Genomic DNA, 21,825 nt, shown 5'->3' with positions numbered 1-21,825 from the left:
ATGTGTCTCCCGGTGGTGGTTCTCGCGAGACGTATGTATTGTGTCTGTCGGTGGGCCTCGATAAGCTCCCCTATCGTATTATGTAGGCCTAGTTGAAGAAGTTTTTCGGTTGAGGTATTTATAAGGGTAGGTGTACTGTCTTAAATGCTGTTCGAATCATAGCGGAACCCCCAGAGAGTGAATAAATAGGGTTGACTCGGAGGTGTTGTGTGTTGGCTCAGTTCTCCTCGCTTCAGCAGAACCCGTAGATAGCAACAACAATTATGTTGCTTTGTGACTGACCCCCGATGTGCGGGAACGTCACAATCCTACTAAGTTTTCCTGCCTACAACAATCGGTTGAAGCCATCAGCACTTGCGTGCAGTTTTCCCTCTTATAACGCTCCAAGAAATTGTATTGTTTGTATCGAACCCGCGCCGGGATCGAACCCGCGTCTTTCGGGTCCGAGCGCCGTAACCGCTGAGCCACCGGCGGGTCGAAACACCGTGGTCGAAAGACATGACAGGGGAACGCCAAGGAGACAACGCTGCACGCCGCCTCCTTGCCTCTCGGCTCCGCGCGCGCAGCCGTCCGCTGACAAGCGTAGGCGGAGAAAAATCTAAAAAAAAATATGCCTGTCCCCGACCGGACATGACGTCACTAAATATTACGTGACCCTTAACGTCACGCGTATGACGTGATGCATTTTTGACCAATCAGAGTTTCCAGCCTACCTACCCGCAAACGCTTGTGTCCTCAGATGGCGCATCGATCGGTGGAGCTGTCGGGGAGGTGTTCTGAGCTTTCAGAATTGATAATGATAAATCTTAGTGACACTCAAGGGAGTCAGTGTCAGCGATGAACACCACTACCGAAGTGAAAGTCTGTCTTCTTGGGGTAAGCGTGCTTTTCGTTTTGATAGTTCGGCTATTCTGGTTTGAAGCGAAACTTCGACCAGTCAGCTGTTTGCGCGCGCAGCCTGTTGCACCATGCCAGGAGTTGTGTAAACCAACTTTACGCGTTTCTCTTGAGCTAATGCATTTCGATATAGGTTTGACGGTCATGTTCGAGCATTGTTGTGGAGTTCACTGCAAGAAAATTGCCCGGCCGGGTCCTTTGCTCGCAGGATTCCGGAGTTGGGAAGTCCAGCATCCTGCAGCGGTTCGTGTACAACACGTTCAATTCCAGCGCGGAGAGCACTATAGGGTGGGTTTGCATTTGATAACGTGGGTCGTCTTCATATGCCTGCTTTTGAGGGCGATTATAGCACCTCTCTCGTGCTGTTTGTTGTATTGAGCCAGCCGTGTATGGGGTATCGCTTGGTGCTGTTGGCGTATTTTACGGACTTGCGGGAAACCTTAAATATAGAAATGATCAACAAGGATTTTAAAGGGCATTTTTCGAAGTCGCTGCAGCGCGGCTGTCACACGTACACGCACACGCAAGCAAAAAAAAAAAAAACTGCAGACAGTAGGCGTATGCGTACAGTTCCGGCACCCCATAGGAGCTAGGAATGCTTAAACCTGTTCTTTAGCTGGTTCAGGCGTTCAGGTGAAGTAGTACATTATCTTCAGCTTTTTTCATACCTTAAAGTTTGGTACCTCGCCGAAAAGAAAGGTTTCGTAGTACCTCTTGAGTATCAGTTTACCAAGTTGAGGAAGTTGCAGAAGGCGCACGTGCATGACATTTGCCATCACAGAGCAGTTAATAAAGAGGCTATGAGTGCCTTGCAAGCAATCCTTAAACTGAGCATATGGTCACGGAAAAACATAGCAAGAATAAAGGGAATGCGAGACAAACCCACTATGTCTGTTCTCTTATGACACAATTAATTAACCCATCTTCCTTCATTCTCAGTAACAAATTCCCATGCCATCCAGCCTCACTGGTGCTTATCCTGCTTTACACACTGAGTCCTTATTGTTTTTAATAATTTAGATGGCCCATAATAAATTACTAGTGGTACTAGCTCTTTTAGACCAATGTCGAGCTCATTGCAGAGAAAGTCGCTGCTTAGCCAAAGAGATTGCACCAGGATTGTTACCCTGCCGTTGTTGTGTTCATATGTCAAGTGCCCATTTAAAATCTTAATGTGACCAGCCAGGCTGTGTTGTAGGAAGTGGATGGATTTGTCTGACATGGTCATTAATGAACTGTTCAGGAATTGCAGCATTTGAATTTGTTAGCTCTTGAAGCGAGTTGTGGCCACTGGCATGATTTTCGCTTTGTACTCCTTGTCAGCTTTTAACTCTCTTAAGGTTGCAACTAAGGCACAGGAATAAATTTAAACATGCCATAGCAGGCACTCTGACTGAAGTAAAAGCCGATTGAATTATTTAGGTCAACCCACTTTTGAGAAGGAAAACATACACGTTCATGTCCTGTTTCATTTGACAGAAAATTATACTTTTTTTCTGCTTTTGTTATGGCTTGACACTGCTGTCAAGGACACTAGGGCACATCGTTTTCTTAGTTTTAAGAGGTAAACATTGGTTATTTGGGTAAGTAATGATAGAGTATTCAAAACACAAATTAACGTAGCCCTCCTATGTCCACATGACGTTGCTTAGTGCATTTTAGTTCAAAGTAGCTGCACTATACTTCCAGTGCCTGAAGATTAAGTTTTCATAGAGATCTTCACTTGTAGGAGGAAAACAAACTATTCAGAAGTGCTGCCTCCATTTTTCATTCTCTCGTGTTTCGTGCTCCCCCCGCCCCTTTGCTTTATGCATGTCTGTGATACTCTGCTGCTTGATACAAGGAAGATATGTTGAGATAATACCCTGAGAGAGATGCTTCACACTTGCGACCCGCTATCTGCACTCATGAATGGAAATTCTTTCACAGGTCTTTTTCTCTGCTCATCAGTGCACATTCATTGATGAAAGAAATTGTTTTTAAGGCACAAGAATCTATTTTGTTTGCCAGCACTATGAATGTTGCAAGAAAATTACGTAATCACTTGGAACTGGATAGGCAGCAGCTGTTATGAGTAAATAGGCTCATAAGTTCTTTTTTGTGCTTATGGCAACAGGGAGTCCTGGAAAAGTTTACCAAAGCTAGCAGCACTCACAAAGAGTTTCATCACACCGCAGTTATTTTTCTGTGTGCTTCAGGAGTGGGCACATAATGTGTTCATCGCTATATGTTCTCATTTTAGGGCATCTTTCATGATGAAAAACCTGGTGTTGCATGATCGTACCTTCAAGTTTAACATCTGGGACACTGCTGGCCAAGAAAGGGTGTGTAGAGCATGCTGTCTGTTTGCACATTCAGAACAGAATCTTTATGTGTTTGGCTTCCCTACATTTTATTGCTTAAGAAATTCAAACCATTGTATTTGAGCTTGTGTAGCTCTGTTGTTGTTACCCAGCAGATACAGTAGGTTACTGCTAATTTATTGTTCATAGGTGTGTGCAGAGGGGGGACAAGGGGCAGTGGCTTCCATAATAGACATGGTAGAGGTGGGCGCAATTATGGTCCTATATTGTTCCCTACTACCCAGAAGACATAAGTGGGCGCTACAATGAAATTTACCCGCCCCCCCCCCCCCCCCTTCTCCTCCCCCCCCTTTTTTTGGAGAAACCTGTGCACGCCTATGGTAGTGTTATAGTTTATCTAGACAGCTAGCAAACTTAAAAGTACATGCACTGTTTTAGTGGTTCTCAGCACTTTTTGGAAATGCCAAGATTGTGTACCATAAAAAATGGACAAGAATAAAGGACATGATCTCATATACAGTCGAACGCCTCTACAGTGAAACGACCTGTATAACAAAGGATTTCGTTTGTCCCGGCTGAATTCCTATCTTTCATATGTATTGTAAACGCCTCTACAGCGAAGACCATTACAATGAATTTGCCTGTACAACGAAGAAATTTAGGCACCCCTGACGGCTGATTTGTTGCTTTGCAACGAAAATGCGCAGCGGCACCGCCATTGCCCTCCACAGCTGTGATAAAGCCGCGGTGCACATGGGGAGCACCGCTCGACATGGCAGCAAAACCACGTGGGAAAATCCGAACTCTGCAGTCGCCGTGGTAACCGCCACACCAACCAAAGAAAAAAAATGCGCAGCGGCCCGGGCAGCCGAACATTTTGATGAGCAGCACTAGCGTTGTCTTCCGGAAGAAAAGCAAAACGAGGCACAACGATCTCCGAGCTCTCGCTCGGCGACGGCGCTAAGTATAAAGAGTTCCAATTAGGTGTAGGAAACTAAGCTATGGCCGTAGAAACCACCAATGGCAAACTTTATGAACAACAACTGCAAACACGCTGATGAAGCTGTCTGCTGCAGCGGGCCATATTGTACCGATCGACGAAATGAGGTCACCTTCAGCGAGCGCTTCCCGACACATTCCTTCTCCCTGCATTTGAGCGTGTGCATGCGTTTGCAACCGAGCTGAGCACACGTGGTTTTAGCCATTTTGTCTTCGTTGCTCGGCACGTTTGAAGCAGCATTTGTTGCTACGTCTCAGGATTGCCGCAATGAATTCAAGCAGTTCAGGAACATCGAAGTGCCGACAGTTCTCCCTTGACGAGAAGTTGCAAATTGTCAGTGCTGTCGCAGGTGGCCGTAAAAAGAAAGACGTTGCAGGTGACAAATATGGGATCAGTGCATCGACGCTGTCAACATTCCTTAAAGACAAGGACAGAATACAAGCGCAAGTGGCACAACGTGAGACAGACCCGTCACGGAAGCAGATTCGAGCAGCCACTTTCCATGATGTTGACGCCGCCGTTTACATGTGGTTCACAGACATACGCGCGAAAGGAGTTCCAGTCAGCGGGCCTTTGCTCTGTGAGAAAGCGAAGGAGTTTGCTACAGCGTTTGGTGTTGAAGAGACGTTTAAAACAAGGAGCGGATGGCTGCGGAGATTCAAACAACGCCATGGCATCGTATTCAAAACCATATCAGGAGAAGAAGCCGACGCACCGCGCGATCTTGCCGACAACTGGTGTGAGTCAGAGCTCTCAAGGTGCTGCAGGAGCACAGACCAGAAGATATATTTAACGCAGACAAAACTGCCCTCTTTTGACACTCTGCGAGAAGGCAGATCGTTGCAAAGGGGGCAAGAAGTCGAAGCAACGCTTGACCGTGCTGTTTTGTTGTAACGCTGCAGGTATGGCGAAGCTGAAGCTGCTTGTGGTCAGACGGTCTGCGTAACCACAGTGCTTCAAAGGCGTGTGTTTCCTTCCAGCTGAGTATGTGGCCAACAAAAAGGCCTGGATGACGGCGGAGTTGTTCCAAGCCTGGCTTTTGCAAGTGAAGAAAATGATGCGGCTGCAGAACCGCAAAATTGCCCTTGTTGTCGACAACTGTGCCGCGCAAAAGAAGATCCCAGTGCTAGAGCACGTGGATGTAACTTTCTTGCCACCAAACTTTACTTCCCTCTTGCAGCCACTAGATCAAGGAATAATACGGTCGGCCAAGGCGCACTACCGCACAAGACTGCTGCAGCGAAATCTGTTAAACCTGGAGCACAAGGTTGAGCTACCAACTAGGGTAAACATTCGCCAAGCCATTGAAATGATTATGAGTGCTTGGTGGAGCGTCCCGCCAGACGTCGTGCGTAATTGCTGGTCGAAGACTGGATTTGCTTCAGCTCAGGACAGCGCTAGCGACACACCTGACGAGCGTGCTGATGACAGCGACTGTTCCTGTCCTGCTGCACAGCTCCAGGAATCGCTCAACTCGTACGCCGCTTCCTGCAACACAGCAGCTGGTGTGACAGCTGACGAATACGTCGCGGTTGACGATGACGTGATGACCTGCTCTGAAGTGACTACTGAAGACGTCGTCGAAGCAATCAAGGACGGGTAGGAAGCGGAGGCTGACAAAGATAGCAGTGATGAAGAGCCTGCAGACGAAACAACTTTTGACAAGAGAGGCCATAGCGGCATTCGATGCTCTGCAGCTGTACCTTTCATCGCTCCCGGGTTTTGCCGCGGAGCATTCCGTGAACCTTGATGTGATAAGATAGGCTGCGGTTGCACATTCCATCGGACGAAGTATCCAGAAGAAAATTACCGACTTCTTTCATTAAGTATCTCTTGAATTCAAGTTAAATAAAGGTTTTCTTTTGCTAAACTTGCTTACGCTTGGTCTATTGCATGCGATACGGTGCGCGACCTTTGCAACAAAGTGACCTGTATAACGAAGAACTTTGGAGGTCCCAAACGCTTCGTTATAAAGGCGTTCGACTGTAGGTTACAGTACAAAATGGTCTCTAACAGAGCTTGAGGATGAAACTGAAACTACATTTTGCAGAGTTGCCCTCTGCTGAGCTTACAGGTAATTTTAGGGACAAAGCATCTATCATTACATCAGAGAAAAACAGCATCACACCTTTGCCGGGGATCACTGCTCATACACAATATGAAATATGCTTTTAACAGGACACATGAAAGCCTGTTTGAAGTCTACACTGTCACTAAATAATTTACATATAAGCCACGGCCGATGCTCTCAGTACTCACAGTTAACAAAAGATCCGTACAGGCCCCGAAACGTCATCTTTTGTTGTCATATCTTTGGAAAGGTGTGTTTACTATTTCCAGATATTTCAGTGAAAGTCTCATGGTTGTTTTATGGAGTGAAATACCACTCTCTAAGCCAGTTGTGCAGAATTAGCATGACAGAATTAAGTCCAGTAATGAAAGCTAAGTTGGCTAAGTGGATGTGACCGCAAGTTTTAATATTTGAACTGCCAGTGAGGCTCATAGCGCATCACTTTTGATGTTGTGAATAATTTTTGCATGGCACTAAAGAATTTTAAATACACTAGTATAAATACTGTTTATAATGTCTTTGTGTCTAGAAATGATTATGTAATCATGAAAAAGCATGAATAGTGTCAGCCCTCTCTCTTTTTTCACACTAGTACAGCAGTGGATTTAAGGGGGATATGTGCCCCCCCCCCCTCTCCGCCTTGGCCCCATTTTTCTGCCAATGAAGTCTAAAAAATGCATTGTTCATGTATATTTTGTTGAAGTGACATTGCTACTGGGGGCAGCAGTAGATTGTTTTGGCTCCCATGCTTCTGACTGGTTTGAAAACAGTACTTGTGCAGTGCGGCATACAAATGCACGAATTCTAAAATTTAATGAAAACTTCGTTCTGGACAAAGCAGCTGGTTTATTGAGGTACTGATACGGTTTGCTGTCAATGGTTTCACCTTTGGGACACTGTTGGCAGGAAAAGCTCATGTTCAGGGTGGCAGTGTAGGAATGCTGTACTAAGACACACAATGTCTGTAGATGCACCATCTGCTGTATTCTCTATTCCTTGCATCTGCTACATAAGAACTGTCTGTCAATTAACCCTCACCAAGCTATTTCTCAATCCCCCTTGTGAGCCAAGGAAGTCAGGTGGGATACGGTCAGTAATTTTTGGTGGGCATTTCAAAGGCCTTGGCCGCATTTAGCATTTTTCTGTTTCAGGCTGTATAAACATGTTGTATAATCAGCAGCAGTAGCAGTCAAATTGCTTTCTCTGCTGCAAAAAGAGCTCTCCTATAGAGCCCCAGTTAGCCCTGTCCAGGGGCAGCTGGCCATTCTGTACGAGTAAATTTCCTAAGATGTCATCTCCCCACCTGACCCTCTGCCATGCCCCAGCTACATTTCACTTTATAATCACTGTTACTTGTTCTCTGCTTTACATTCCACACCCGAGTTCATATCAAATACGATGTCATTGCATAAGCATGTCACATGTATAAACATGTAAATTGTCATTAATGCTTAATTGTAATTGTCTTACTACATTAAATTCAAGTGTTAGATGCTTATGTTTAGCCATAAAATGTTTGCATTTCTTTTCAGTATCGAGCTTTGGCACCAATGTACTACCGAGGTGCTGCAGCTGCTGTCATTGTTTATGACATCACATCAATGGTAACTACTTCGCTGATATTGCTTGTGTGCAGTTTTTTTTATGTATTTCCTGTATGTAATGCAATGTGCTGTGTTTCTACTGTCAGCATCTGCTGTTTACTGCGGAGATGCAAATTTGCTTAGCAAGTACAATGTGTAGTGCTGTTACAATTACAAATTTTAGTAATTCGTGTTGTGATGCCATAAAGTGTTATGTGACTTACACCTTGAATGAAATGACAGCACAGAATTTATTGAGTGGTGAATTTCCTTTCTTGTCACTTGTAGCATGCTTCTTGTGTGTTCATATAGTTTTATTACTGATATGTGTGTGTTTCAGGATAGCTTCAATGCAGTGCAAAGTTGGGTGCGAGAGTTACAGCTGCATGGGGAGCAAAACATTGCCCTGGGTATAGCAGGCAACAAGTGTGACTTGGAAGATCATCGAGAAGTCAGTTTGGCCAGTGAGTCATTTCATTTCTAGCTCATTGCTTCTTTTTTTTTTATGTTTCCTTCCATTTTCTAAGCACCCATTTCAAGCATAATCTGTCAAGACCACCAAGCAGTTGCTTTACCTGTGCATTCCTTTTATTTCTGTAGCAATGGGTAACCTAGCAACAGACCAGTATTTTACAATTTCAATGGGAAAGCACCATTTTTGCCAGTCTGGGCTCTCTGGGGAATGTCATTTCATCTTCTTGGGTACATGGGAAGCCCTTGCTGCATGTAATATTTGGCAGCCTTTTCTTGTGTCTTGGCACCAGCATGATGATATTTGGTACTGCACATAGCAGTCCACACCACGTGCAGAGCAAATTGGACAAGAAGCTTGTGCGGTCCTTAAAGAAGCACACTGGTAAATGCTTGGTTTGTTTGTTGATAAAGGAACATGGTCAGTATGCCGTGTTCTTCGTGGTAAAATAAAGTTGAAGCAAATTTAATTGGTCATCTGCAAAGTCTCTAACTTGTGAATGACCTTTAAATGCTTGTAGAATGTTTCACTTAACATGAACTAAATTTTTGAAAAGAAGTGCATTTTGATTGAATAGAATTGAAAATGTTGTTTCAATCGCCTAGCGGAAGTTTTTTTTTTATTTCTTACTAAAGTGATCAGTGAGTTGTTATAAATCAAGTACCGTTTAAAATGTCAAAGAGTGTTGGAAAGTTTTAATTATAAACAGAACACAAAAATGTCCATGTAATGAAATTTTGGTCCACACCAACCAACTCCATGTGGTCAAAATTATCCAGAGCCTTCCACCGTGCCATGCCTCGTAGCCCAATGCTGCTTTGGTACAAAACAATCTACAAATCATTAACGTTTCAGAACAGAATGCTTTACTTGGTGCTTGATAGGTATGTGATAATCTGCAATTCTTATACTGTAGTGTTTTATGCATTTTATTGTTTTCTATTAAGCAGTTCAAAGGTGCTTCACATCTTTCTTCTATTACTTAAGTTTTTTTGCAGAAATAAATTTACTGTACTTTGCTGCTGTCAGTATATTTAATTTAAGCATGCTAAGGTAAACTCGTCTTAACTAGTGTGAATCATTATTCTTCTCTTCTTCAGCTGAACTTGAACTGAAGTGTTATCAAAGAACGATTCACTTTGACACCCTACTTGTAGGTTGTTGCATTCTTGGTGTATCCCTTGCTGCAGAATGAGAAGTAATCGTTGCTGTAATATGTGTCCTTGAAAACTGCTGAATTATACGAATTTTTTCATGCTTCGTAGTGTCCATACAGATACTTCACTTGTGGTCTTCAGTGCATAAAAGCAAATAGATGTATAGCTTATTGCAGCCAAGTCCACAAGAAAACCTCGTTTACCCTTTCAAAGTGGGGTTGCTTATTTTTATTGACCTGTCCACCATATTGTCATGAGAAAATGTGCCATGTATTCCACTTTGCTTTGGAGTGCTAAAATTTATAAAATTTATTGCATTTGTTGAAGGAATGTTACAATTATTGTACGTATTCTCAGTGCGCCATTTTATGACCATAAGAAACATAAGAAAAACCATACACTTTGTGGCCATCCCAGTCCATTTTTTTGGAGGTAATGGCAGCTTTTCACTGTGAATGAACACAACTCATATTGTATGCAAAATGTCACAGGATTGGTCGTAATAAATGGGATGTTTTATGTGTGATAAATACCTACAAGTATTTTGATAAGAGCATGGAGTAACAATATTGGAGGTGAAATGGCTACGCGCTGGACAGTGTGTGCAGGAGCTTGATTGCTAAAGGGTGCTCGGTGTAGTTTTTGGCTATTTTTGTGCCAAGGTGTTGATTGAACTTTTTTTTTTTTTTTTCACCTTAGCTGGCGAGTCATATGCCCACCAGCATGGAGCAGTTTTTGTTGAGACTAGTGCTCTAAAGGCCACTAATATCCAAGAACTCTTCATGGGCATTGGTGAGTGAAAAGGCACAACCATTACAAGAAATATGCAGCAAAAGATTGTGCTAAGCATCTGCATAATATGAAGAAATACATGTTTATTGCATGCAACTGTTGTCTTGTTCTCCATAAAGCTGTCAGTGTTTTAGCCCAGTAGCTAAACTGCAGACTGGGAAGTGTCACTTCCTCTTCGCTCTCTAGTTAAGCACTGTTTCTTCACTATCATCACCTGCTTAGAGCAGGTAATTGGTTAGGTAGGTTAATCAGCTACATGTAGGACACACATGAAACCGTGCATGGGCTTCACGAAAAGTATGTTCTGGGTACCGCGACTATTGAGCGGCAGTTCCTTCAACATGCAGACCACGTGTTGCCCCGCCCTCACACTTTACCCAGGGTGACAGGCCAACATGTCAATCAAGTTCTTAGAAATAAACTTCCACTTCCGTTTTTGTCTGCTGGCTATCTCATTTAACTTCATTTAACTTGAGTTGCCTTTAATGACGATGGCAATATCGTACAATGGCAATGACGATATGCACAGCTCCAACTACTACCATTTACTGGTAAATAAATTGTTCAGGATGACAAAAATGAGATAGACTTCAAGTAGCTTTTGGCTGAACAGAATTTCTCCATTAAATCACCGAAAAAAGTCGGTGTTGCATTCATTGAAAATAATATTCGCCGAAAAAAACTGAATCTTGTGTTCTGAAATAAAAACTGAAAAGTCGTGCCCCTACTTCAAGGTATTTGCTAAGGTGATCGTTAATAGAACTAAATTGTACTTTAGTCAACCACAGAATCTGGGTGGATTTCAGAAAGGGTACTCAACAATAGACCATATTCATACCGTCAGTTAGGTGATAGCATAATTATATAGATTACAAGAAAGCGTTTGATTTCGTAGAAATGTCAACAATCATGCAGGCGTTGCGTAACCATGTTGTAGAAGAGGCATATGTAAAGGTGATGGAAAACATCTATAGGGAAGCAGCACAACAGGGGCATTTGCACTACTGTTCACTGCATGTTTGCTGGAGATATTCTAAGAATTATTGTGGGAAGAGTTCGGGATAAAAGTTAATGAAGAATTCATCAGTAACCTCCAATTGGCTGATGACATTACCCTGCTAAGTAACTGAGGAGAAGAACTGCAGAGCATGACTGAAGATGCAAACAGGCAGAGCAGAATGGTCGGTCTAAGACTAATATGTTAAGCAGTCTGGGAAAGTGCAGTGGAAAACACAGTACTTAGGACAGGTAGTCACTGCAAATCTGGGCCACGGGTATGAAATAGCTAGAAGAATAAAAATGGGGTGTCATGCATTTGGCATGGAGTACTCTCGATTAATGCATAGCAACTTATCAGTATCCGTAAAGAGGAAAGTATATAGCTTTCGTACCTTGCCAGCACTCGCCTATGGGACAGAAACTTGAAGGCTGATGAAAAGGAGTTGAAATTAATCTGATGACGACGCAGGTAGCTATGGAAAGGAAAATGCTTGGTGTAATGTTAAGAGACACAAAGAAAGCAGAATGGGTCAGAAATAAATACATGTTAGAGATATCCTAGTTGAAATCGAAGAAGAAATTGACATGAGTAGGCTATGTACTGCAAGGAGAAGGTTACAGGTGGTTCCTTAGGCTAATGGAGTGGAAACCAAGAGAAAGCAAATGTAGCAGAGAGCCATGTGGCATATCAAATTAGGAAGTTTGTGTGAATGAGGTGGCTGCAGCCAGCGTAGGGCAGCATTAATTGGAGGTCATTGGTTTTGCGGTGTCTTGCGGTGGGGGCAAAATAAAGCTCACAGCTTTTAGAAATTCTTATAATGGAATACACTGTTTTGGTCTGGGTACCGTTCTGGCCTGGGTCACAATGATGGCACTATATTGCCATATTAAGACAGTAGCACCACCAAGTGCTCCTACTGGGAAGCTAGCAATTGGCAATTCAGGGCTAAAATGATCAACATCAAAGCAGGTGCAGCATTGTTCCAATATACTTTCAGGGAATCCATCTGAGTGGATTAAGTTTCTAACAAGGAAGCAGTTACAGTTTACATCCACTTCAGTTCAGTTACCGTATACTGCCACATATAAGTGGACTCCAAAAATGAGTCAACCCCCAAACTGGCAGCGTTTGCTGACTGAAAAAAGGTTTCCTTTGAATATAAGCCGATGTGTACACTCCACCCACAAGGCGGTTGGTATCACACATAGCTCGAAGTAAAAAAACATGTAACAATGCAATCAAAAGGCCCGCAGTAGGAGGCGAATGGAGATCAAAGGCGATGAAATGACACTCCATTATGCCTTCCATACCTGCGCAGAGCCAGCTAACTTGTGGAGCTCCGCAAATATTGTCCAACCCAGGCACATCCAACGAGATAGACTTACCATGGCCGTTTTTATTCGGGAAAAACAAAAGCCCGTGGAGTTTTAAAAAATACCACGTGACAGTGCGCTTCGTGCGCCCGAATGCGCCGCAATTACAGCGCTCTCATCCGTGCTTTGTAAGAACCATCACTCCTTCGCGCCTTTCATGCTGCCCAAGACAGAGCTTTGCGTTGTGCTTGGTTCCAAGATAAGCGTCAGTGGACATGGCCGGCAGTTGAAAGAAAGCACGGCTCCCGTTTCTGCGGCGATAATTGCGCTGTCACGTTAGCAGAATGCATGCGGAGGAACGATGACAATCTCATGAGTTTGAATTCGGGAGCAAGATCCCAACAAGCAAAGAAGCATATAACAAGCCTGATAACGTCGTGTGAATTACGCTGAAAAACAGGAGCCGCGCTTTCATTCCATTGCCGCCCGTACCCACTGGCGCTTATCTTGGAACCAAGCACATCGTGAAGCCCTGTCTTGGGCAGCACGAAAGGGCCGAAGCGGGTGATGTTTCTTACAAAGCACGGATGAGAGCGCTGTAATCGCGGCGCATCCGGGCGCATGGAGCGTTCTGTCACGTGGTATTTTTTAAACTCCGCGGGCTTTCGTTTTTCCCGAATAAAAACGGCCACGCTAAGTCTATCTCGTTGGAAGTTCCTGGGTTGGACGATATTTGCGGAGCTCCACAACCTTCCTATTGACGCCTGAACTTTTCAAGCTATATTTAAAAAGTTAATTTATTTATCTCGACTAATTATTCAAATAGGAAGAGCGAAAAAATGGTACTGTAACTTTAGATAAACCTCAACAACATCCACGCGATTTCAGTTCTGAAGAACGCTTAGTTTTTTTATATATCTTGGTCCAAGTTAGCTGGGACACCCTGTATATATATATATATATGCAGTATGTGCTGCATGCAAGGCACATACTGCCCACGGCTTGCCGAAACTTCTTTAGACCCCACAGATAGGTTGACCCCCTTATTTCAGATGGTGGTTTCTGGAACAAAACATCCACTTATAAGTGGCAGTATAGTCTACATGGCTGCAGAGGAAAGTTGTGAAGTTGTTTGGTTTACTCAAATCATTGCAGCTCAAAAAAAAATTTCACCTGGTCCGTCTGCAACTCTACCAACTAGAATATTCCAGTAGGTGGCAAAAGTAATGCAAGAGGTAACTTGAGTACTTGGCGATGTGCTTGGCCTCCTATGATACCTTCCACCTTAATAGAGTTTCCCATGTGTGCAGGTGTTTCTGCCCGCAGGTTTAACCTGCTAGCTGGCCGTGTGCAACAAGTGTGACTTGAGAAAGCTGTACAGTAGTTCTTCAAAACTTTATTGCTGCACGCAGGAGATTGTCACTGTCTTGTTAGAAATATACTCCACCCTAAAACTTTTTGCTGAAATGTACTGTATAGACATTGCCAATATAAAAAATTTTAGTCTGAATCCAACACATATTGCTAGCTTTAAATGTTACGTTTTCAATGTATGGGCATTTGTTCAGTACAGCATTTATAAGTGTTGGAAAGCCCCACCTGCAATGATCAAAATAAAAAGGAATGCTTAGCGCAACATCAACATAACGTTTGGTCATAGACAGAAACATTACAAGTTATCATGTAGAAAAATGGCTAGTTGCACATGGTCAGCTACAAGGTGAAACTTATGAGCAGAAACACTGGCAGAGATGGCAGACTTCCCCTGCTACAGAACTAAGTGACAAGTATTGCCAAGTGTTGCAACTAGTGCTTAACCGCACTGGCATAAGGAAAAGCAACCCACAATTTACCACAGCGCTTACAAAGATCGCATTCATACTTATAAATTCCTCCTTCTCTCCTCCTTACATGCTATAATTCTCCATCCAGAAGCAGAATTTCTGTTGTACATCTTGCCAAATGCCAAGTGCTGTACACACAAGTGCCAGTGCTTTTGAAAGAGGTTAGTGCAAACGAAAGACAGATCACAGAAGATGACATGACCGCAAGCGCTGCTAACAGCTGTTGTTAATATTAATGGGGGTATGAGGACTCCCCACGATCTATGAATGCGATTGAGAGGGTCTTGGTGTCAACACCATTTGACCACCACTGGACCAGTCATGGGGCACCACCAAAGTTGAAAATGTGAAAAATCCCAAAATTTGGAAGTTGGCCTACCCCCCAAAATTCGTAAAGACCTCCAAAATTTTGGAAGTAGGTCCACCCCAGAAAATAGATTAAGGTGGATTAATGGGATGGATTAGTATAATCGTATACGATAATCCAGTGGAAGGCACTGGAACGTTCTGAAATTCTAAACGGTGGTGACTCATGCATACCATATACGGGCAGTTGGAACAGGTTCCAACCAGAGTTTTGCCAGGAAAATCGCAAGAACAGTGACACTGATTGTGGACACCACAGCAGGCAACCTACATGCTATCGCATTTTATTCTTTGAGAATGTGGTAAAGAAGGCCCCCAAGGTTTTTTATTGTAATTTCAGTTGGTAATGTTTCTCTGTGAAGGGAGAATATGGCAACTACATGTTCTTATCAGAGTTGCAGTTTTTTTATGTGCCTGTAATGAACATCTTGTTAACCTGCTCTTATTATTACTTGCCTTGTTTTCTTGTGAAATTAAAGCCATGAAGGTGCCAGTTGCCCAGGGCGTACGGCAGCCTGAGCTGAAGTTGAGCCTCAAAAAGAATGCAAGCAAAAAGTGCTGCTGAAACTCAGGAACAAAGCCGCACGTCTTGGTACAGAAACATGGGAAACAAGCACGTCTGACTTGTGAAGACTGTCTTCAGCTCTTTGCTTGAAACTTGCCACAAACAGTGTGCATTTTGAATCTGCCGTGTGGCTTAATATGACCATCCTGTCAGATATCAACGCACATTTTGGCTGCCATGTTTGGAGTACCCCATCTTTATGCTGTGAAGTGTTCTTGTTCTTTAGTGCACCAAACATGCATTTGTATTTTCCCATCTGAGGCTTCTGTATGATGAAGTACACTAAAATAACATTTCAAAGTGTGTACATGTTTAGTGGTTGGACTTTTAAATTTGAACAGAAAAAATAAAAAGAAGATAAAAGTCTGCCAAATTCAATTTTAAAAATTCGATTTTAACCAAAAAAGATCACTACCCTTGATATAGATGCCTCAGCTAGCTGGCTATTGAGTAGGAGTTACACTCAGTCAGAGGAGAAAATTAATGAAATGCTGAAGCCAGGGGCATGGTGATCTAGTGTACCATTGGATTAAGTATGGCAGTTGTGTGCTTTGAGGTATTGCTCCGCTACCTTACATGCCTGTGCAGACCAGGAGGCTCCGCCTCATCGCCAGACATTGTCTGCTAGCGTAGTGCTCTGCACTGTCATTACCTGCTTAGGGCAGTTAATTGGTTAAGGAGGTTTCTTCACTGCATGTAAGAACACTTGAATCTATGCATAAGCATCACAAAAAGTGACATGTTCTTGTTACCATGGCAGTTAAGCAGCAGTTTCATTGCTATCATCATCATATAGACCACGTGATGCCCCACCCTCTTACTCAACTTAGCACAAGAACCAAGAAGTTTTTAGAAATCAACTTCCATTTGTGTTTGTGTCTAACAGTTCTGCCATTTAACTTCCATTGCTTTTTTTTTTATTTCCGACAGATAGTATTTCTTCCTGCAAGCACCACTATTATTGCTTTACAAATAGTTAAGGACCATTTGTGTTTTAATTAGTGGTAAATCCAAATGCTCAGGCTGACAAAAAAGCAAAGATAAAATCTATGTGACTTTTGACTGCACACAAATACCGCATTATGTCACCGAAAAATAAAAATGATAATTCATCCTGAGGAAATAATATTCTCCAAAAAATCTAAAACTGCCCTGTGAAATAAACGCCAAAAAAAAGTCCTCCATATTTTCAAAAAAGTCCAGCTCCTATATATGTTACACATTTGTTACTCAGCAAAGGAAGGGTGTGAATTATGGGTCTTTATATTGTATTAATGAGATGGAAGCACAGGGTCGTAGCTCCTGAGAATTTGTTTGAAGAATCGCTTGCTTTGTCATTTGCAGTTGTGTCAGGCCAAAATTTCTAATTTACTGATGGCACTACATGAGGCCAGCTGTATGCTGCTTTGAGTAATAACCCAAAGAGTTTAAAATGAAACTTTCTGATCTGAAAGCTTGCTTTGAGGGAAGGTTCTTCGTTCTTTTTAGAAGTTGTTTGAAACTTTTACACCAGTGATGGGCAGGGCCTACACAGTTGTAGTGTGCAGTCACTGCTTTGCATCTACATGTAGTTCTTATTGCTTGCTCTTATTTCAATTTTAGGGTAGACCTGTTGCTGCTGTTTTCGTAGGTTCAGCTAGCTTGTCTTGTTGGCTTTGTATGCTAGCTTTATTACTCATTATTAGTGTTCTTCAATGTTGAGAGTTGTATGTGTTTAATATCTAGTGCAGAGGAAATGTGTCTGAGCACCATTTTTAGGCACTACAGCAACAAGATAGGTGTTGCTCAATCCATTTTTTGCTGTTTTTGCTGTTTTGTTAGTTTGGACAAAGTAATAGTTGTTTGTAACTTTGCCCGATTTATGCAATTCAATGGGAGTATTTCCTCCATCTGCTCACTATTGTAGGCAAACTTTTAATAGTGGGTAGATGCTGTACTCACGTTATGTGGAGATGTTCGGTTACATGCTGTACACAGTGGATTTCTCACGGTCACTGCCCGCACATTGCATGCACATGGTTTATGCAAGGGGAGCTTGCACAGGATGCTCATTGCCATGGTTTATAGTTACTGTAGATAATTGAAAGAAATTTTGAAGTACTCATCAGTGACATTGCAAATGCTATGTTGAACTACTCATTTTCTTGGCTTCAATTTATATAGGGCTCTGAGAAGTGTACAGTTGTATGTGCATTTTCGTGATTATTTTTCACTTGTAATTTTGCCTAAAAGAAGCACTTCATTTGAAAGTTTGTTATGCGGCGGACTAGCAATATGAAGCTATAGGTATAGCAACCAGGTAACAATTCAGTGGGCATGTCAACCTTATAAATTGTAGTTCAACTGTTAGGAGCTATCAGGAGAAGTACTGTGTGATCATACAATGGCCTTCGAAACATTTTTGTATGCTCTTGCAGGTTTGTAACCTTTAGCATTGTTTTATTTGAGTCGCTACCTATTCAAGGTGTAATCTCGATGTGATTTGAAATTTCAGTTATTTCAGTAATGATTACCAGTCAATATCAAAAGTAAACTAGTTGTGACTTAGTTAAATTTGGTCTCACCATTTTTTAAACTTGCCAACAAGAGATGCACTAGGAAGGCTGATTAAGTAACTAACTTAGCGTGGAGTCCATGGTATAGAGAGGGCAGGCAGATGGTTTCTTGACTCACACAAAGTGAACAAGGGAGGGGCAAGCCTGAAGGTGCTTTGGCTTGCCGAGTAACTTGCTGATTAACTTCTCTGTGTTCTTTTATGGGTCATGTTTCATATGTGTAGCTGTATGACATATACAGGTAAATGTGATTTGTTCTTGGGGAAATGAAAATACTTGCAATGTCACTAACGTACAAGTATGGTCTCAGTTTTCATTTGGAGTGCCGCAGCAGAAATTATGTGGCTCATTTAGTGCTTTCTTTTATCATTGTATTTCCTGTATTTTTTTGTCTCAAACTACTGGTCACTGCTGCAGTTTGTCATGAGAAACTGCTTGACAGGCTTCTGAGTTTACTGTGGGATGATGAATTTTTAACTTTAATAGAACAAAAGTAAAGGTTTCCATTTTTTGTGGCCTAAAGCGGAAACTTCAAACTTCTGACCAGCACATGGTTAGGAAGGGAGGTCCATGACTTGCCTTTTGAATTTCGAGAACTTTTATGGCATACAACATAGGGAGCATAGAGTAAAGTACATTTCTTGATTATGAAGATATATTCAGGGAACATGCTTGCATGTGAGTTTTCATATCGTTAAATGTATTGAAAATGTCCCCGTTCACGTGGGGCTGTTTTTTCCTGTGTGAACATTAAGCACATTAGTGCATGTTGTTCTAATGAGTCACTTCTAAATTTGCCATGTCTGCACTACCAGAGCAGTTACAGTGTGCATTTATTCCTGATAAACTTCATTTGGCAGATAAAGTGTCATTTAATCCTGGAATATGCCACGTATTTGCAGGCACCACGAAGCATGTAGAAAGAGTATTTATATTGAGTGTGAACACTGTAACACTTGGGACAGGCCTGCAATTCTTTGTTTGCTCGTGACCTGCTTTAAAGTGATGTAGGAACAGTATTTATATGGACAGTCTGAATGCTGTCTGTTACATTTGTGGCAGACTTGCAGCTCTTTGATAGTTTGTGTGCTCAAAATGCTGTCAGATACTGAGTATATGTGTACAGTGATTGGGTAGTCACAAATGTTTTACTCAAATGTTGGTGTGTGATAATTTGTTTATATGACTTTTACAATGCCCAGCACTGGCACTAAGTGATATTCATACAACTGTGCTAGCAATAGTATGTGTATTTTCTTGGACCATTCAGTGCCTTTTATCAAGGGTTGACTTTCTTGTGGTGCTTCCTGGTGTTGAACAGTTAAATCTTGTATTTCACCCTTTCAGGGGATTAAGTGCGTGTTCCTCTTTACTGGTTTTGTCACAACAATTTTTGTTTGACTTTTTGCACCCTTTGCTTGTGTTTCAAGGCTGTTTATCTGTCTGTAATGGCTTTAATATGGAAAATCTGAAATAAGGCTTTTCACTGATATCATTTTTGCTAGTGCTGCAAGATGCAAATGGATAACTTTCTTGGGGCTGTGTTTGTGCATCAGCCCAAGGTTTACTAGCTTGAAGAAAATTTGCCTTTTCATGAACAATTTGTTTGGAGAATGCAAGTTCTGGCGGAACACAGAAGCTATTGTTAGTGCAGCTAGAGCTGCCAGCCTCTTTCTTCCAAAGCTTCTGGCTCTTTAATGACTGTTGTCTGCAGCAATCTGGTAGCTTTATAACAAGATCGGATTCTTTCTTTTGTGTTTAATGTAATGGTTCTGTGGTTAATTTGTCCTTTGAGCTCGTCAGCTGTGGATGCCTTAAGGCACTTCTGTCACTCACATGCAACAGTGTCTTGGACATATAATATAGGATATTATTTATACTGTATACAGTACAAACCAAACTGGTCCATGCAACATATATTAGAAGATGTGATGGTTGTTTATGTATAAGAGAAATATCTATTTTCTTTTATCGGACATGTGGCATAATGTGCACTATTGAGGAGGTTTGCCTACTATACAGTATGTTTGTTGAGTGTGCTTGCCTCCTTTTTTTTAACACAGCAATATGGGTGGATGTGCAATAAAATTATTATACATGCACTATCAGTGCAAGCTTGATTCTTGTATTCACTGGTTAAAAAATAGACGAACTCTCTTGTATTGGGGAAGCTGGCATGAAAAATCAATGGGTATTCATGCACAGTGACACCTGTCAAATAATTTTTAGGCTATTTCATCCTTCATGGTATCCTTCATTGAAAAGGTATCTCTGCATCGCTGTGCATGAAAACGAAGCCCATATGAGTGCTTTTGAAAAATCATGCAGGAGAAGGCAAGAAAAGGGGGAGAACATAGGAAGAGCAAGACTTGTCATTTAGTGCACATGTAACTTCAACCACTAATTAGAAACTTAAGTAGAAGTAAAACAAGTGAATTAGTAGTTATATAATGAGCATAATATAATTCAGAAGCCCTGTATGCATAAAAAAACTATTGCGTGTAACACTGGTTGCCAAGGTTAATGTAAAATCACTCTTGGAGGGAGCGCTTTGTTTGCCATAAAATTTTGTACATGAAATTGACTTCCTGAGCAGACATGGCAGTAATTAAATACCTGTAATTCAATTGCTTTTCTCGGTAATTTGTAATGTATTCCATTACTTTCCTGAACTGGTAATTTAGTAAGTAATGGACTACTTTGGAGCAGTAATTTCACGCAAAAGTAATTAATTAGTAGTGAAATTACTTTTTCTGAGTAATGAGTCTGTGCTTCTCCTAGTATGTGCTATGCTTTGGCCTCGCGTTTGTGGGGTTGAGCGTCTACAAGCAAGAATAAATTGTGGAGAGCACTTAAGACTACTTTCATACTTTGAAGGTGAAAACATTCATTTTAATTTATATTTTTCCTTCCTTTCCAATGACACATATAGTCTTAAGGCAATGCATACAATAAATTAACCATTATTCGCCAAGAAGCAATGCCGTTTTGTGGCCCATGGGTTGCGTGCTTGCCTCGCTATCTCAAGGTCCTATGGTTTAATTCTCTGCACCTTGGGAAGGAACTTTTCTCCTTGCTGATGATGTCATTGTTGCTTGCGGACCACTTTTCCTGGATGCCGACAACGATGGCGGGTATCATTGCTAATGGGTCATATAAGGCTTTCGCCTGAAAAACGCGTAACCAGTAATAGCCAGCACTCCAGGGAAGTGGTGCAAGCGGATGAAAGCTGAAGTGCGCGCGATCATCAGCACTGCCTTGGTGAAGAGTCTACGTAGCAGTCGTAGGACTGTTGCGCATCTTCGTGCACTGCATACGATCTCGCACACAAATGTGCCACAGGGCCACCAGGAGAGTTCCATGACCATGGCATGCCATACACTTCTCTCTAGACTGCTCCATAATATACTGTAACGTCGCTGCACTGCCTCAACTGATGTCGTCGCAGAAGCTTGGTTGTGAGTTTTTCGGGAAAATTAGCTTTTGTGTCCGGATTTGAAGCCCTATTTTTAACTCAAGTGCAACACAGGCAACAGCGTCACTGCAACATGCAATTTATTTCCACCAACTTGCCTCCAGAACAAATCAATTATACAGCATAAATGGCAGCTTCTCTGTACTCCGGTGCACTTCCGGGACGATGAGCGTCGCAAACAGTCAATGCACTCCCACTGTTTACACGGATGAATTTTTTTAAGATCAGGCGGAGGGTGGGACCATATTACGCATTGAATGATGCACTTTGGATTGAAGAGTGATGAGAGAAAAACCTAATCTACGTCAGCAAAGCGGCTGTTCAATGGACTAGGGCTACCTTCCTTCAAAGAGGGCCAAAATTTCCGATGCTCACTTTCAAGCTCGGTGATGGTGCACACAAAAGAATCTGAAAATTTTGCAGGAATTATGA

General features: G+C 42.2%; 1 protein-coding gene across 1 annotated transcript; it reads left to right on the top strand.

The window, feature by feature from the left end:
- Positions 1-738: 738 nt before the first annotated feature.
- LOC149351527 (ras-related protein Rab-31-like) lies at positions 739-20,026 on the top strand. Its single transcript, XM_089580892.1, has 7 exons — positions 739-876; positions 1,106-1,185; positions 3,140-3,221; positions 7,804-7,875; positions 8,195-8,318; positions 10,183-10,275; positions 15,278-20,026. Exons 1-7 carry the CDS (start codon positions 838-840, stop codon positions 15,361-15,363), a joined length of 576 nt encoding a protein of 191 aa, XP_089437018.1. The 5' UTR covers positions 739-837; the 3' UTR covers positions 15,364-20,026.
- Positions 20,027-21,825: the final 1,799 nt, after the last annotated feature.

Source organism: Amblyomma mixtum, chromosome 3, assembly GCF_055824585.1.
Source record: "Amblyomma mixtum isolate Tamu chromosome 3, ASM5582458v1, whole genome shotgun sequence".
NCBI classification, from domain to species: Eukaryota; Metazoa; Arthropoda; class Arachnida; order Ixodida; family Ixodidae; genus Amblyomma; species Amblyomma mixtum.
The sequence above is the reverse complement of the archived record's forward strand: the minus strand, read 5'-3'. Positions and strand labels throughout refer to the sequence as shown.